Raw genomic sequence first — 17,667 nt, 5'->3', positions numbered from 1 at the left:
ATTCTAAAAACAGGCCCGCTGGATCAAGTTAGCTGACTGAAAATACACAGTAGCCTTCCCCTCCCACCCTAAACACCCAGAAATGACAGGAAAGACATTTTTTAAAACCTCTGAGCATCTTAGAAAGGAGTGCTCTTTGTATGTCAGAAATCATGCGCAATCAAAAAAAATGGAAGGCAGATGTTTTCTTCTTCCTGAAAAGAAAACCACAACTCAAAATGCATGCAGAAAAATACTCTGCAAAAGAAAGAAGGGGATTCAGAGGTGCTCCAACCAGAGGTGTTGGCTACCAGAACAGGAGGGGACCAGATGCTTGGGTCAGATACGCAGACTAGAGGGGCTGTTATTAGCCAGGAGACACAGAAAGCCCAGGAGACAGCTTCTGATACGACCCAGCTGACAGCACTTTGAAGGACCTGGCTACATTTTCTGGGTGGCAGGCTGTAATAAGTAGAAGCAGAACTCTGAAACAGGACGGCTGGGCATGGTGGCTCACGCCTGTAATCACAGCACATTGTGAGGCTGAGGCAAGTGGATCACCTGAGGTCAGGAGTTCAAGACCAGCCTGGCCAACATGGTGAAACTCCGTCTCTACTAAAAATACAAAAAATTAGCCAGGCGTGGTGACGCATGCCTGTAGTCCCAGCTAACTAGGGAGGCTGAGGCAGGAGAATTGCTTGAACCTGGGAGACAGAGGTTGCAGTGAGCCGAGATCACACCACTGCACTCCAGCCTGGGCGACAGAGGGAGACTCTGTCTCAAAAAACAAACAACAACAACAAAAAACAAAAACAAATCTCAAACAGGTGACCTAGGAATTCAAAATACGAGAATGAACATACAAAGAATAACCACTAAATATTTAAAGAAGCAAACACCAAGAAAGAGTCACAAAACTCAACTATGAAAAGAATTACATGTGAAGAAACAGAATTAATACAGCAGACAAAAAAGATGAAGGAATTTAAGGGCCGGGCATGGTAGTGCATGTCTTTAATCCCAACATTTTGGGAGGCCAAGACGGGAAGATCACTTGAGCCCAGGAGTTTGAGACCAGCCTGGGCAACATAAGGAGACCCTGTCTCAAAAAAAAAAAAAAAAAAAAAAAATTAGCCAGGTGTGGGGGCATGCACCTGTGGTCCTAGCAATACTTGGGAGGCTGGGGTGGGAGGATCACTTGAGCCTGGGAGATTGAGGCTGCAGTGAGCTGTGATTGCATCACTGCACTCCAGCCTGGGCAACAGAGAAAGACCCTCTCCCCCCCCCCAAAAAAAAAAAAAAAAAATTTAACCATTATAAAAATCCTCAAAGAGATGGCATATCACTAAAAAAGAGATGACAGATTTAATCACCAAAATAAAAAACTCAACATATAGCTCAACATATAGGTCAAACATCACAATGAACCTAACTAAAGAATAAATTAGTGAACTGGAAAATTGAGCCAAAAAAATCTCTCTCTCCAGAACTGCAACTATGCGACAGGGCAGCCACTAGCCACATGTGGCTCTTGAGCACTTGAAATGTCTGAAGTTGAGATATGCTGAGGTGTAAAGTACATACCAGGTTTTGAAAACTTAGTTAAAACAAGATAAAAGATTTCATTAGTAGTTTTAGAAAATATTGACTATATGTTAAAATAATTTAGACATACTGTGTTAAATAAAACGTTACTAAAATGAATTTCAGCTGTCTTTGTTCCTTTTAATGTGGCTACTGGAAAATTTAAAATTACATATGTGGTTCACATTACATTTCTACTGGACAATGCTGCTCTAGAACCCGGAGCCAAAGGAGTGACGGAAAGTAGGTATGAAAAGTGAAGATGCGGAAGACAGAGCTGGATGAATCAGCATCTGTTTCTCCTTGCAGAAGGAGATAAAGAATTGCGGGGCGGTGATGGGAAAGAAACACTGAAATAATAGAGGAAAATTTCCCAGAACTAAAGAAATACCCAAGGCTTTTTCCTGCTACCAATGCTGAAGGAGAGTATTCCTGCTGAAGCTGGAAACAAGGTAAGAGTGCTGTTTTCACTTCACTAGTTAACACTGTCCCGAAGTTTCTAGCCAATGCAACAATATAGCAGAAAAGGAAAGGAAGAGGCATTTTCTTATTCACAGCGATGACTGCCTAAGTGCTGTCTCTTAAGTGCTCTCTCTTCTCACTGTTTTGAAAGGCCTGGCACCAACAGGCCTTCTCCATTTCTGGCTTCCAAAACATGGGTAAAGCGGAACACATCAGCACCTTCTCCTTTCAGGAGCTGCCAAGAGAACTCAGAACAAAGCCTCCATGCCAAGGATAAACACCGGTTGGGGTGGGGAAAGTGCTTACCGACGGATGGCGTTGGTGAACTCCGCAGCCAGCTCACTCTCGCTGCATGTTGTCCTGAGTTCAGCTAGGGACAGAGCTGGGGAGGCAGCATCAGCACACTCCTGATAACAGCAAACACATTCCAGTTAGACCCGAATCCAAGACGGACAGCAAGCACATTCCTGTCAGGCTCGAATCCAAGCTGGCAGCACCCTGGAAATCTGTGGCAGAGCGCGGTAGGTGGCTTGTGCAGTGATGGCAGCAGGGTGGGTGCTGGGTGGCACCCTCAGATCATGCTAAAGGGGAAAACGTGGCAGCAAGCCAAACAGCCCCCTCTGCTCCCAGACCGCTGGTTCCTTTTGCAGGCTGGCCAGCGTGGTGGGGATGACACCCAGCATGCTCTGAGCACACACCGATGCCAGGCACTGGTCTACGCACGCCACAGGCATTCAATCATTTAATCACCACAAATACTCTCTGAGGCAGGAACTGTCATTATCTCCATTTTACCAAGGAGGAAATGAAGGCACAGGGGAGTTATGCTGCCCAGTCACCAGCGAGGAAATGGGGGAACCAGGAGTCAAACCCAAGCTGTGTGGCCCCAGATCAATCTCTTGACCACTAGGTAAAGCCTCTCGTAATCATGTAAGACAAGTGAGAAACAGCCGTGAATATCCCTGGTGCCCCATCCCACGTCTCCCTGGGAGAAAAGCAATCTCTTTTAGATTTAGGAGCTTTACTGGGTTCAGTGTAATCATCAAGAAAACCCAGCAAAGGAGGAGGAAAACAGAAGTGCACCCCACCCCATGGATGAGCATTAGACAGGGACCTTGACATCATCTAAAGCAAACCCTCCCACCCTGCAGATGAGGAAACTCAAGAGCCAGAGCTCCAAATCCTAGAGCTAAGACTATTCAGAGCAGTGACTGTGCCTGAGTGCTCTACAGTCCATGCACACAGAGGGCAGCAGCCTCCCTACATAGTAACGTGGCCGGGGGAAGGCATTCATCGGACGATCTCTCAACGGACACGAGGAGCTGGCGAGCTACAGGCCTGAGAATAAACAGCTTGCAATCTGTTGCAGGAGATGGAATGTAAACAGAATTTTTTATTTTTTTTAAATGTGAGATGGAGTTTTGCTCTTGTTGCCCAGGCTGGAGTGCAATGGCGCGATCTCAGCTCACTGCAACCTCCACCTTCCAGGTTCAAGCAATTCTCCTGCCTCAGCCTCCCAAGTAGCTGGGATTACAGGCACACGCCATCACGCCTGGCTAATTTTGTATTTTTAGTAGAGACGGAGTTTCTCCATGTTGGTCAGGCTGGTCTCGAACTCCCAACCTCAGGTGATCCAGCCACCTCAGTCTTCCAAAGTGCTGGATCATACCTGGCCGTAAACAGGAAATGTTATAAGATGTGAGCTACAGAGAGGCACGGATTCAGTGCTGAAAGTCCAGGCACATGGTCTCCCCAGGCAGTTCCTTGGCAGTGGCACTGCCAACACCTGAGTGCTCTTCCCTCTGCCATGCCCTCTGCCTGGGCCGTCTTCCACCTCCTGTCCACCTACCTGTGCTCAGAGACCCAAGTCCCCTGTCTACCCTTGGAATATGTTGATATTCCCACAATATCCTCACTGTTTGTATATCCATTCCCATTTGATGTTAACATTTCATGAGACTCCTTCAAGACAGGGACTGCTCTGTCTCATCCATGGTGCCTCTCTCTGAATATACTTGGCAGTATCTGGTGTACACAGACAAGAATTTCAAAAACCTAATACAACTTGGATAAGATTTGGAATCCAGCTGTGCTAGCTGGAGGGAAGTTTTTTAAAGAAGCATAAGCACCCACCCGGTGGAGCAAGAATGTTCGAGACCCAAATGTGGCCCACCAGCTGCTTTTGATGAGCCACAGGATAAGAATGGTTTTCCTATTTTTAAACGCATTTAAAAAAGCCAAAAGAAGAGTATTTTGTGACAGGTAGAAATTACATGAAATTCAAATGTCAGCATCCATACATAAAGTGTTCCTAGAGGCCAGGCATGGTGGCTCACGCCTGTAATCCCAGCATTTTGGGAGGCTGAGGCAGATGGATCACTTGAGGTCTCGAGTTTGAGACCAGCCTGACCAGCATGGTGAAACCCTATCTCTACTAAAAATACAAAATTACCCAGGCATGGTGGCGCACACCAGTAGTCCTGGATACTTGGGAGGCTGAGGCAGGAGAGTCACTTGAACCCGGTAGGTGGAGGCTGTAGTGAGCCAAGATCGTACCATTGCACTCCAGCCTGGGCAACAAGAGTGAGACTCCACCTCAAAAAAAAATAAAAATAAAATAAAATAAAAATAAATAAATAAATAATTAAATAAAGTGTTACCAGAACACAGCCATGGCCACTGGTCTCCCTGTTGCCTCTGCTTTTGCGCTAGCATTGGACAGTAGCAAAGCTGAGTGGCTGCAGCCACACCCAAGCGACCCACAAGCCCTGCAACATTTACTGTGTGACCCTCCACAGAAAAGTGCTGACCCCTCCTTGAGACGCTCGCCTCATCCAGCAACAGGTAAGCCCAGAGGAACAGCCCAGATGGGAGATTTTATTCAAACAGTAAATGGATCTAGTATTTGAAAGGCAAGATAATCAGCTCACTCTTACTTCATTACCTGAAAAACACAATGTACTCTTATAAAGGTTCTTACTGTAGTGTTACAAAAAAAAAAAAAAAAAATCTGGCCTTTTCCATCAGAGAAATTTTCTTTCTTGCTTTCTTTTTTTTTTTTTATTTTTATTTTTTTGAGCCAGGCTGCGGTGCAGTGGTGCAATCTTGGGTCATTGCAACCTCCACCTCCCAGGTTCAAGCAGTTCTTGTGCCTCAGTCTCCCAAGTAGCTGGGATTACAGGTGCCCACCACCATGCCCAGCTAATTTTTGTATTTTTAGTAGAGATGGGGTTTCACCATGTTGGTCATGCTGGGCTTGAACACCTGACCTCAAGTGATCCACCCGCCTCGGGCTCCCAAAGTACTGGGATTATAGGCATGAGCCACCGCGTCCGGCCAAATTTCCTTACTTTGAAGCCACTCCACATAACAGTGTTTCACCCAGTCAAAATAAATATGAGGAACTAGGGGAAAATGCTCAGTTCATGGGCCTTCTGGCAAGAACCTGGTATGGTAACTCCATTTCCACCACACCCTAAGAACACACACACACTAATGTTCTGCCTCTTCGGCTCTGTCCCTAACTGACTGCTAGCAAACTCAAACGGCAAAAAAAAAAAAAAAAAAAGAGATTTTGAAGGTGTTTGTATGGAACAGAAAATCTCATCTTCCCGAGCCCCAGATACTTCCATGTGAACCCAGATACAGCACTGCGTGGCTGCACAGTCTGACTCACCTCCCCCAGCCTTGGGCAGATGGCTTCATAGTGCACTTGGCATAGTGACTTCTCTAAAGCCCAAACTGTATCACATCACCCCTTGCTGAGGACCCTTCCATGATTCTGCACGGTCCCCAAGATAACTCCAGCCAGTGCATCAACTCCACTCTCCTCCGGGCCGTTGCACATGCTGTCCCATCAGCCTAAGGGCACCTCTTCTCTCCCCTGGCCCTCCACCTGCCCCTCTTCAACAGGCTACCTCCCACTCTCCACTGGGGTTCAGCTCAGAAGTTCGTTTCTTCCAGAAAACCTGTCCTGAATCTCCAAAGTGGACATTTGTGTCTGGCTTGTGTCCTCCCATGATGCCAATAATTGATCCTTGCACTGGGGACATTCTCTCATTGCTCTGTGATCATCTGTTTGCCCACCAGTCTCCCCCTAAGAATGTTAATTCCTGGAGGAGAGACTTTGCCTGTCTACCACAGAGCTGCCTCTAGCACCCTGCCTTGGTCTTGGCATGCTGTGAGTGCCAAATCACATTTATCAACTGAATGGATAAATAAAAAACAGCCAGGGTCTTGGGAGGGCTGGCCTGGCCGGGTGCCACAGCTGTGTCCTGCCTTGGCTCCTCAGCAAGTGGGAGGTAGGGAAAGGTGTAGCTGTGGTCATTTGTGAATCATACTTCAGAGTTCTCAACTACGTAGGGAGTGACAATTCACTGTCACATGACATCAGCACTGTTCCTTCTTTCCCAGGTACATGGCTCTCCTGGAGACGATCCTGCACTTGTGCTATGAGAAGCCACTTATTAGATTAGCAAGTTGGCATATGTCTGCGAGTCCTGGGTCTGAAACCAATGGGGGTCAAGAGAAGCTTGCATTTATTAGGAATAGAAAAATATGATGCACAGAATATAGAGGACCCTTGGACAAGGGATATAATTCTTTAGAGTCCACAGTTATTTTTTTCCAATGCAGTATTTGGAAAATTCTGAGATACAGGATAATGGAATGAACTTGGATTCCAGAAAAAAACACCTAGGGGCTGATAAGAGAGTGAGTTTGCAAAATTCTATCACCAGACAGCCCACTTTCAGATGATGGAGACTTCGTAACCCAAGGCTTCCTTCCTCCTCCTCTGCCGGCAGGCTGCTTCCTGCTTATCACCCTGTGACGGCAGCAATGCCAGCAGGAAGGAGTCAAGGAGGAAATGCAGTGGAAGGAAGAGAGCCCATTAGTGCATCTGGGCTAAGTCCCAACTCTGCCATTTCTCAGCTGTGAGACTCCTGACTTCTGTGAGCCTGATTTCTCTCATGTAAATGGGGATAACGTTCTTTCCTCAGACCTGTGAGACTTAAGGGTGACAATAAATGCAACCATTGGTACAGAAGTACTGCAGCTCCCCCTTCACTGTGGTTTTGCTTTCTGAGGTTTCAGTTACTCAAGGTCAACTATGGTCTGAAAATATTAAATGGGAAATTCTAGAAATAATAAGTTTTAAATTGTGCACCATTCTGAGCAGCGTGATGAAACTTGGCACTATCCTGCGCCATCCCACCTGAGCTACAAATCATTCCTTAGTCCAGCATAGCCACAGTGCAGACACTCCCCACCCATCTGTCATTTAGTAGCTGTCTCGGTTATCAGATCGACTGTCAGTGTCACACTGCTTGTGTTCAAGTAACCCTTATGTCTTGTAGTAATAGCCCCAAAGTGCAACAGTAATGATGCTGACATATTGTTATAATTATTCTATTAATATTTTATTAGTTGTTATTAATCTCTTACTGTGCCTAATTTATACATTAAACTTCATCACAGGTATGTATATATAGGGGAAAACGCAGAATATATAAGGGTTCAGTATTATCTGTGGTTTCAGGCATCCATGGGGGATTTTGGATCGCATCCCCTGTGGATAAAGGGGGCACTATTGTACCAATAAACCAACAAATGAGGGCTGCCGTGTGACAGAGGATTACATGAAGGAGGTGAGACCAATATCAGTGGACGGCTGCAGAGATCACCCCTCTGATGTGACTGTGATATGTGAAAAGGTTTCAACTACTATATAAAGTGAGATTTGGTATTTCTAAAATATAGATTGGTTTCGTTACACTCAAAATGTCACCTTCTTAGATACCTACGAATGGCCTGCAGTTCCTATGCAAATACAAGAACTGAGGCGGCAGGGTGGTGAGGTGTGGCCAGTGGTCACTGGGCAGTCAGGGAGGCCTGAGCCTAAGGGTGTCCCCAAGCCACTCCGGCCCTACCTTGCTGGGTTTGTCTTTGCCACCACTGCTAGTGGAGCTAAGGGACCGCATCCGCTGCTCCTTCTGCTCCTCCACCTCGGACTTCAGGTGCTCAATGTGCACCAGGTAGGCCTGCTCCTGGGCCTCTCGCGTGCTCAGCTTCAGCTCCAGGGCCTTCTTCTCTTTCTCCAGTAGATAGAGCTGGGCCTTCAGCTCGGCCATCTCCTCCTACAGAGCAAGGAACACAGAGCACATGAGGCACCCACGATCTGAGAGCAGGGCTGGCTGCTGCCAAGTGGGTGGGTGGGGGGTCCCCGGCTATGACCCACAGGCCCGCGGTACAGTTATCACTTTGAAGTTGGCAGTAAGATGAGTGGGAGGAGACATGGCACCTGTCACCACACTTCTGAAGGAATGACGTGTGGATAAGGCCATGCACTTTGTCAGTCTATGGACTAGACCTGAGACAAAAGGGTAGAAGTTACAGGCAAGTCGATTGTGGTTCAATATAGGAAAAACCTTTCTAACAAATAGAGCCCCCACACAGGCACATGGGCCTCAAGACTGAGCTGCACCTGCCAGAGGCTGTAAAGTCACCTATCCATGGAAGACCTCTTCTGGCCAAGTCCCTTCCAATTCCCATTTTGGTTTCCACAGCACCAACCACATATTTAACCATTCCCACGGCACCTTTGTTGCCCGTAGCTGGGCCAGGCAGGCGGCAAATGCCTGCAGCAGCATCAACCTCTGGCTCTTGCCTACTTCTCAGGGCCCAGATGAAATAAACAGAAACAGCATCCTTCACAGGTGACTGCTCATCAGACAACTTCTAAAAGTATCCTAAGCACTCAAATGAGAGCAACGAGTGGAGAGTAAGAAGTGAATCCAAAATAGGATAGTGCCATCCTGGGACCAGGAGCCAATAACAATGACAGCCACTAGCCTTTACTGAGCACGTGGTACTGTGCTAAGTGTTCGCATGACATGGCTCATTTCATCTTCCCAACCTGGGGTAGGTATTGTGACTATCTCCATTGACAGATGGGAAACTGAGGCACACAGAGGGAAATTCCCCTGCCCATGGCTACTGGGTAAGCTGTGGAGCCAGAGATTGCAGTTGAGCTGTCTAGCTCAGAGCTATACCGCCTCCCTCCCTTTCAAGGTGAGCCCATGCATGATTCTTGTCCCCACACTTCTGATGGAGGGTGACTCCACCAGCCCACGGCCACCAGGTACAGCCTTCCCAGCCCACCTTGAGACGAACTCACCTGAGGTTAGTTCAGGTTCTGGCCACCCCTGAAGTGACCCTTCTGAGGTAATTAGTCACAGGCCTGGTGTACCCTCCTGGGTAAGTTGGACTGGCGGGTGGATGTTTTCAGGCCTGGTGCCCTCTCCTGGGTAAGTTGGACTGGCGGGTGGATGTTTTCACTCTCCAGTGTGGGGAAATAGCTGGAGAGCACCCCTCAAGAGGGACATTAGTCAATGTGCTCAGTAAACTACTCAGAACACACCAACCTTCTTTTCCCTAAATATCAGACATAAATGTCAGAATGAAAGGTATGCCACGCCCAGAACCTTCGGATCTTTTGCCATTGGAAGCAGGATTCTGAAGGTTCCGGCAACACTGTATACTGAGCTCATGCGATGGTCGCTTCCAGAACAAACATATAAGTGCATGCTTGAAAGAAGGAAAGAGAAACCCATGGGTGCCAGAAAGAAGCGGGAACTCTGCCAGAGGGAACGGCAGGGAGGGCACACGCTGGCCAGCAAGGCGCCAGACTGTCCTCGGGCCTCCACCTGGGGCTTAGTGTTACCCAAGGCCAGGGCGTGGCCTCTGAGGCACAGAGCCACAGCTCAGACCCCTACGGGAGCAGGATTCTCAATAGGCTGCCCAGAATAAGACACTAGAAAACTTCCTTTCTGGAGATGTGGCAAGTAAACTTGTCATCTCTCAGGCTCTGGGTGGGAAAAGAAAATCTCTTTCGAGGAATTAAACCTCAAGCTCGCATCATGTGTAGGTGTGGTATAGGAATCCTGAGCCAAGAACCTAACAAAAACCAGTCCTCAACCTCAGAAACTGATGAGTCCCAACGGATCTAAACATAGAACCACTCTGTAGGGACATCTGCAACCCAGGATCCACAGGGCCTCACAGAAGACGTTTCCACGGAGGATGAGCTGGTGCTTGCATTCTCTCCTCCTGCACCCACCACTGAGGAAATGAGGATGAATCAGCACAGATGCAAAAAGGAAGAGTCAGCATTTACAAGAAGCAGAAATAACAACGTGGAAAAGTAGAAAACAAAGATTTAAAACAAAGAGATATAGGAGTCATAATGAAGGGATAATACGTTCAAAAAGGAAGAGAAGGCCAGGCCTGGTGCCTCATACCTATAATCCCAGCACTTTGGGAGGCTGAGGTGCGTGGATGACTTGAGCCCAGGAGTTTGAGACTGGCCTGGGCAACAGAGTGAGACCCTGTTTCTACAAAAAAAAAAAAAAAAACTTAAAAAATCAGCTGGGTAGGGCAGTGCATTCCTGTAGTCCCAGCTACTCGGGAGGCTGAGGCAGAAGGATCACTTCCAGCCTCAGGGTGAGGCTATAGTGAGCCATGACTGCATCACTGCACTCCAGCCTGGGCAACACAGTGAGACCCTGTTTCAAAACAACAAACAAACAACAACAAAAAGAAGAATGGACTTGAAAAGGAGCCAAGCAGATCATCCAGAAACAAAAGGTATTACAAAAACAGAAACTTGAATTTCTCAGCAGTTGGATCCTAGAAAATGGTGAAAATCCAACATAACCTGCTGGATAATGGATTTGGTATGGGTGAGCACACATCCTAAAGCAGACTGGGAGGGACTCAGAGGAAAAGGAGACGACTCTGATATTTGGCCTTCAAGAAAGTCACAGGGAACCAAACCAGAATGCTAGTAATGGCTGCCCTGGATTGTTCTCCTCCCAGCTTTTCTACTTTTTTAGAAAATTTCTAAGATCAGTACACATTTTATTTTCAAGTGGCAAAGGGAGTATTAGAACTTTTATTCCAACAAAAATATCTTTCTTGGCTAGAATACCAGTAAATTTATCACCCTACATATTGGCCAATTTTAAAAAGGAAATCCTTAGTCTTTGGCCAAAAGAAACACAATGTTTGGAATAAATGATGTAAGGGGTGCCTCAGCGCTTGTGCCACAGGGTGCAAGAGTCTGCAAACAGGGCTCCCAGTTGGATGATGGACCCAAGGCCGGCTCATAGGCAACGACAGGTGGAATCAGCCAAAGCAGCGTGAGGATTCTCCAGAGAGAGGCCGGGATGGGAGCTGGGTGGCTGGATGAAGATGAGCCAATTTGGAAATCACAGGGGTGGGGGTGGGAGGTGAGATTCTTGCATCTGTTACCACTGCCTAGTGTCTTCCCAAACTTCACCCAAATTCTAGCTCAAGAAGCTCCCAAGGACAGGGCTGTGCTGAGTGAGTCACCCCTGAGGGTGTCAGGATGGCTGCTGCTGCCAGCTCCCCTCTACTCTACAGAGATGGTGTGACCAGGGGGTTGTTTTTCTCCTGCTGAAGACAGTACTGATCCCAAAAGGAGCCATTAACTCAGCACTGCCATGACCCGCTCTGGCTTGCTAGACTCCAGTGCCTGACCATGACCTGGCTTCTGCCAGAGAACAACCGCCCCCCTCCCCCCATCTTCACTTCTGGGAGCTATGGGCATGGCAGAATCTGAGGCCGTGCAAATTCAGGCCTTTGCTCACAGGAGAGTGGCATGTGGAAAGCAGGTTAGGGCCGGCAGCAGAGTCATGTGCTGACCCTAGATCTGCAGGAGCAGCTCCAGGCAAGTTCCCACTTGTGCTGTGGTCTGAGACGCAGGGTGCAGTGACATGGAACCATGCTCCTAGCAGGCTGTTCTTCTGTTCCCACTCCACCTGTGTGCGCTGCAGTACAGTCCTGACGCTAACTACATGGAGTTCGTGCAGACCTCACGGGTCAAGGGCAGAGTCTTCCACAGGCTGCCCTCCCTTCAGATGCTGGCCCCAAGTCTCCAGCAGGATGGGGCCCCTGGCCACTTACACTTCTGACTGCCTTGTCTACAAATTCGGGGGAACCCACAATCCCTCTGAGGGTCAGTAATTTGCTAAAACATCTTGCGGAACGAAGGAAAGCACTATCTTTAATGATTACTGTTCTATTATAAGAGGGTACAAGCAAGGCAAAGGCTGAGAGTCCCAAACGCAGATTTTCTGGGCCCTCTCCCCGCTGAATCAGGGTGTGTCGCCCTCCTGGCACATCAGTGTGTTCACCAACCAGGAAGCTTCTCTGAGCTTCAGGTCCAGAGTTTTTATTAAGGCTCCATTACACAAGTATGACTGATGAAATCACCGGCCACAGGATGGAACTCAATCTCTGGCTCTCTTCCCCTCCCCGGAGGTCAGGTGGCTGAAAGTCCCATCCTCCATCACACACCTGGTCCTTCCGGTGACCAGCCCACATTCTGAAGCTGTCTAGGGCTCACCATAAGTCACCTCATCAGCATCACAAAGAGCCCCTAGCACAGCAAGAAGCTCCAAAGGTTTCTGAAACTCTGTCGCAGAACCAAGGACAAATATCAGATATGCTCTTACTTATACCAGAGCTGCCTTCTGAAAGCAGGTACCAGGTGAAGGGCCGACGTCTGGCACTCCACACCAGAAATAGGCAAAGTGGTGTCCTGCTGTAGGGATGGCAGTTTAACCACTTCCCAGTAGGGGACACCTGAAACACTGACCTCAACAGCACTGTACACCTTTACTGGAGGGCACTACGGTCTGAGCAGGCTCAACATTGCACCAAAGGTACAGGATGTCAGGAAATCAGGGCTCTCGGCCAAACTCCACAACTGGCCTCACCCTGTTCTCCCCCTGCCGGGAGTTAACATCAGCATCAGCAACCCAAGACATACTTCCAAGCATTCTTGAGATTAGGGGTCAATTTAGATGGACAGAGGCTCCACCCTGCAGAGGTCTGACCTGGCTTCTCTCAGATGAAGGGCTCCAAAGTTGGGCTGGGACACCCTGAGAAATCCCTTAGAATTCAACTCCCCTGTCTGGAAACACCCAGCCCAAGTGATCCCCAGACATAGCGAAACCAGCTCTGTCTACAAACAAGGGTCTGGCTTTTCTCTAGGCAGACGTGACTCAACCGGAGGGGTTGATTCCTCCTCATCTGCTGGACCTGCTTTCAGAGGTCGATTAGATTTCCTCCTGGTGGCAGCCTAGTGCACGGGACCCGCCCACCACATACCTTCATGGCCATGAGTTCCTGCATCAGCACTGCGTTTTCCAGGTCCAGCCTCTGGCTGTCTCCCCGGGGCTTGACGTCATAGCTAAGAGGATCAATGTGGATGCTTTCCAGCTCCAGCATGGTCAGCTTGACTGCAGCCCTGTCATTCTTGAGCTGCTGGATATAATCCTTCAGCCTCTGCTCGTCTTCTTTAGTGAACTCAGTGTCGCAACTACTGGCTGTGGAGCTGGTTGTGCTGAGGAAGAAGAAGAAAAAAAGACCCACCACCCTGTGGTATTCCAAGTTATGGCGAATAGATCTTTTCTCTTCACTCTTCTCCACATTCCCTCTCCCCACTGTTATTTAGATGGTAATCCAAAAATAAGTATGCTTCACAGCATAGGAAAATAACTTTTAGGAGAGAATTAAGTATGAAGAATAACAAATGTTTACACTCTTTGATGCAACACTGTGGACTCTGGAAATGAATTTCTAAGGAAGTAATTCCACAGAAGCAAAAAGATACACATAACAAAGGAATATAATCTAAAATACAGTTTAGTGAATTATCACACCTATCAAAAGGAGGGAAATCATGTGGACATTACAGCGATCACTGTAATATGTGAAATTATAGTGATATTGACAATGGTGGTGATATTTTGAGGAAATAGGTTAAAAGATAATATATATGTAATAAAAAAGATATTCATGTGGTCAGAACTTAAAAAAGGGATATTTAAGGCAACAGAAGTTGAAGCACAAAATACCTATGGCGTGATCCACGGATGCGTGTCACACCCTCACACATGCGTGCAGGTATCCCAGGCTGTGGCAGCTGTCCCTGCGGAACAGCACCGAAGGGGGCTGTTTTGCTGTGATTACTTCTGTTGTTTGCAACATGTACCATGAAAAACACAGGGGTGCACAACACAGCAATAATCACTTTGGGAGTGGGGTACCCCTAGGCCTCCACAGCATAGTCTGAGAATAGTGTCCACTATAGGGACTCCGGCTGGCCCAAGGGCCCTTGGCAGCCCAAGGTGAATTGTGACGGGGCACGGAGCCCCCAGTTGAACCCCAGGCCTGTGGCGGCCCGGGAAGGTTTCTAGGGGATCAAACCATCGTGAAACCGGGAGTGCCACTGGAAAACGGAGGCCACAGCTCTCAAGTGGACTCTGGCCTTTTCCAGCAGTGGGCAGGCTGCTCCCGTGCCTTTGAATAAGGCCCACTCCACTCGGTCGAGGACTCTGAGGCCAGTGTGCACCAACAGCAGTTTCTCTGCACTTGCACTGGGCCTCCCTAGGCTTGACTTGTCCCTCATGGAACTGGTCTGAAGATGGCAGAGGAACAAGCAGAGGCCTACTGACCTTACATCAAAACAGGCCAGGCTGTGTTGTCATGCCTGTTGCTACAGATTTGGAAAGTGAAGTTCACAGACATTAGTGGTCAGCCGAATCATGCGGCTGGAAAGAGGTGCAACCAGACTTGGGCACAGCCTCATCCCACAGCCCTGTCCTTGTCCCCAGAATCCTGTAGTTAGAAGCTATGCCAGGGGCCAGGAGTGATCTCCACAGGCTGCCAGATGCCACAAATCCAGGTCTGCACTCCTCGTCTCACACTGCAAAAGGGTAACAGCCAGGACCCCAACTCAGTAGGTGTAGTCCCCACAGCCTAGACATGAGTGAGGGCAGGCCCATTCTTGTACATGACACATTGCTACGAAAACAAGGCTTCCGGGGAGAGAAAAGCTGAATAGAGATGGTGGCTGGAGCCTTGCTGTTCACAGAAGGAACGGGCTACCCTAGGGCTTCGGGTACTCTTCAAGTCAGAGAACCCCTTCTAGGATGGGAAACCCCTGAGCAACAGAAACCCTTTGGGGCTGCATCTCACTCCCTCTGTCCCATCAGGACGGGTGGGAAGTCCCTTGGAGACAAGGCAAGCAAGATCAGCCTGACCATTAAACACCACCTCTTCAGAGGCTGTGCCCGGTAAGTTTCCGTGTCAGCTGGGCTGGGCTCTGTGCACAGCTGCTTGGTCAACCACTAGGTTAGGCATTGCTGTGAAGGTGTTTGTTACATGTGATTACCATTAAAATCAAGACACTGCAGGGTGACTGTTTCCATACGGTGAGGGAACCTCATCTAATCAGAGAGACCTCAAGGGAAGAGAAAGTTCCCCCAAGAGGGAAGAAATTCTTCCTCCAGATAGCTTTCAGACTCAAGACTGCAACATCAACCCTTCCCTGGGTCTCCAGCCTGAGCTGCAGACTTCAGATTTGCCAGCTCCATTATCAAATGGGCCAATTCCTTAAAATAAATCACTGTTTGTGATTTACTAGATATCTATATCAAGAGATCAATCTTGATCTCTCTCTTTATATCTAGGTATAGATCTCTCCATATAGATCCATCTCCCATTAGTTCTGATTTACGTGCTATCTTTATGTGTGACCCAAGTGTCTTACATACTTGGAATATTCCCTGTATTCTCATCTCTAAAATGAAGGTAATCATAGTATATGCTTCATAAAGTCAGGGTAAGGAATAAATGAGGTAAACTTAGAAGTGTTTGTAATAGCAAAGACATGGAATCAACCTAAATGCCCATCAGTGGTAGGCTGGATAAAGAAAATGTGGCACATATATACCATGAATACTATGTAGCCATAAAAAAAGAATGAGGTCATGTCATTTGCAGAAACATGAATGAAGCTGGAGGCCATTATCCTTAGTAAACTAATGTGGAAACGGAAAACCAAATACACATGTTCTTACTTAGAAGTGGGAGCTAAATGATGAGAACACATGAACACATAGAGGGGAACAACAAACAATGGGCCTACTTGAGGGTACAGAATAGGAGGAGGGAGAGGACCGGAAAAAATAACTAATGTGTACTAGGCTTAATACCTGGGTGATAAAATAATCTATACAACAAACCTCCATGACATGAGTTTACTTGTGTAACAACCCTGCATATGTACCCCTGAACTTCAAAGTTAAAAAAAATTAGAAGTGTTTAGAACAGTGCCCAGTGCACAGTAAGCACTCAATAAACACAGAAGCTATCATTCATCTGTTCAAGAAATATTGGAGTGCCAACTACGGGGTCCTGGAAAAATCCCTGCCCTCAAGGAACTCATATTCTAATAGAGGAGGCCGGGAAGTGAAATACACAGTCCATGAAAGGGTGAAAAATGAAGCAGGGAAGAGGTGTGGGGAGTGCAGAGTGAGCATGGGTTATTATTTGTGATTGAGTTGCAGGGAAGGCCTGCGTGATCCAGTGACATTAGGGTGGATCTAAGGGAGGCGAGAGAGGGAGCTATGTGGATGTTTGCAGGACACAGTACATGCAAAGGCTCTAGGTGGGGAGTGCAGCCAGCAGAACGAGATGGTGGCTGAAGCAGAGTTAGGCAGGGGAGAGAAAGGAGGCGATGTGGTCAGAGAGGGAGTGTGTGGGAGGGGCCAGGTGCCAGGTCATATAGCGTTTTATAAGGGCTGTGTCTTTTTCTCTAGGATTAGGATGGAGGCCATTGGGGGTTTTAACTGGGAGCGATGTGATCTGCCTCATTGTTATAACAGGATCCCTCTGGCCTCTAGGGTGAGGGGAGATGTAGGTAGGCCAGGACAGAGGTAGGGGTGCACCTTGGGAGCTACAGCAACAATTCCAGGGAGAGATACTAGCAGCTTGCAGCAAGGTGGGAGCAGGGAAGGCAGGGAGAAGGATAAAAATGACTACTGATCATCAGCATTACGTTTTCTCAAGCTATATTTTAAAAAGGATGAGGGGGAGAAGCAGCAACATCCTGCAGCTGCAACATTTCACGGACTATTCCACAGTGAAACGAGGCAGCTCAAGGGAAGTGCAAAGACAGCAAACCGCGCCCACAGCAGAGGGCACTGAGGAGCTGGGCTGTGCATCGCAGGACCCATCCAAAGGACTCTCATCTCAATGAAGGCCTGTCTGCCTGCAACTGGCTCAGTGGCAGGCACGCCTTGCACAAAACTCCCAAGCAGAGCTCGGGAGCTCACCTTCACAGATCGTCAACACTGATGTGGAGGGACAGGCATCTAATGTTCCACAGGCGAACGAGTGACAAAATTAGAGCAAACTCAAGTACTGGCACTGTTTGCAAAGCATTCCACAGACAGGGCTGAGGGTGGAGACGTGCTCACAGCCTCGGCATGTTTAGACAGCGTGGCGCTGGCAGACAGCAGCGCTTCTCTTCCAGTTACTTGGGAGGTTTCAGGAATGAAATCCTTCCTTGTAAAGCTGGGACACAGGGTGTGGGGTTTACTTATACCTCTTGTCTTTCCTTTCATTAAAAATTATTTTGAAAAATTTCAAACCTATAGAAAAACACAGAATAACTAACACCTGTGTGTTTACCACCCACAAGACATTGTGGTATATTTTCTTCAGACTACTTTTTGGGAAATATAAATTTATACCCGAAACACCTTT

At 47.8% G+C, this 17,667-nt stretch overlaps 1 protein-coding gene across 3 annotated transcripts in view; it reads right to left on the bottom strand.

Moving 5' to 3' along the window:
- Positions 1 to 17,667, bottom strand: part of MCC (MCC regulator of WNT signaling pathway) — a 494,592-nt gene that overhangs the window by 17,265 nt on the left and 459,660 nt on the right. For all 3 annotated transcript variants that reach the window (XM_033178900.1, XM_033178901.1, XM_033178902.1), the window contains 3 exons: positions 13,222 to 13,456; positions 7,956 to 8,162; positions 2,332 to 2,432 (listed from right to left, as the gene is read on the bottom strand). In XM_033178900.1, the coding sequence (XP_033034791.1) occupies positions 2,332 to 2,432; positions 7,956 to 8,162; positions 13,222 to 13,456 (543 nt within the window). The remainder of the gene's footprint in view (positions 1 to 2,331; positions 2,433 to 7,955; positions 8,163 to 13,221; positions 13,457 to 17,667) is intronic.

Source organism: Trachypithecus francoisi, unplaced genomic scaffold (assembly GCF_009764315.1).
Source record: "Trachypithecus francoisi isolate TF-2019V2 unplaced genomic scaffold, Tfra_2.0 Lachesis_group2, whole genome shotgun sequence".
In the NCBI taxonomy this organism is placed as follows: domain Eukaryota; kingdom Metazoa; phylum Chordata; class Mammalia; order Primates; family Cercopithecidae; genus Trachypithecus; species Trachypithecus francoisi.
This window is presented reverse-complemented; position numbering and strand designations above follow the sequence as displayed.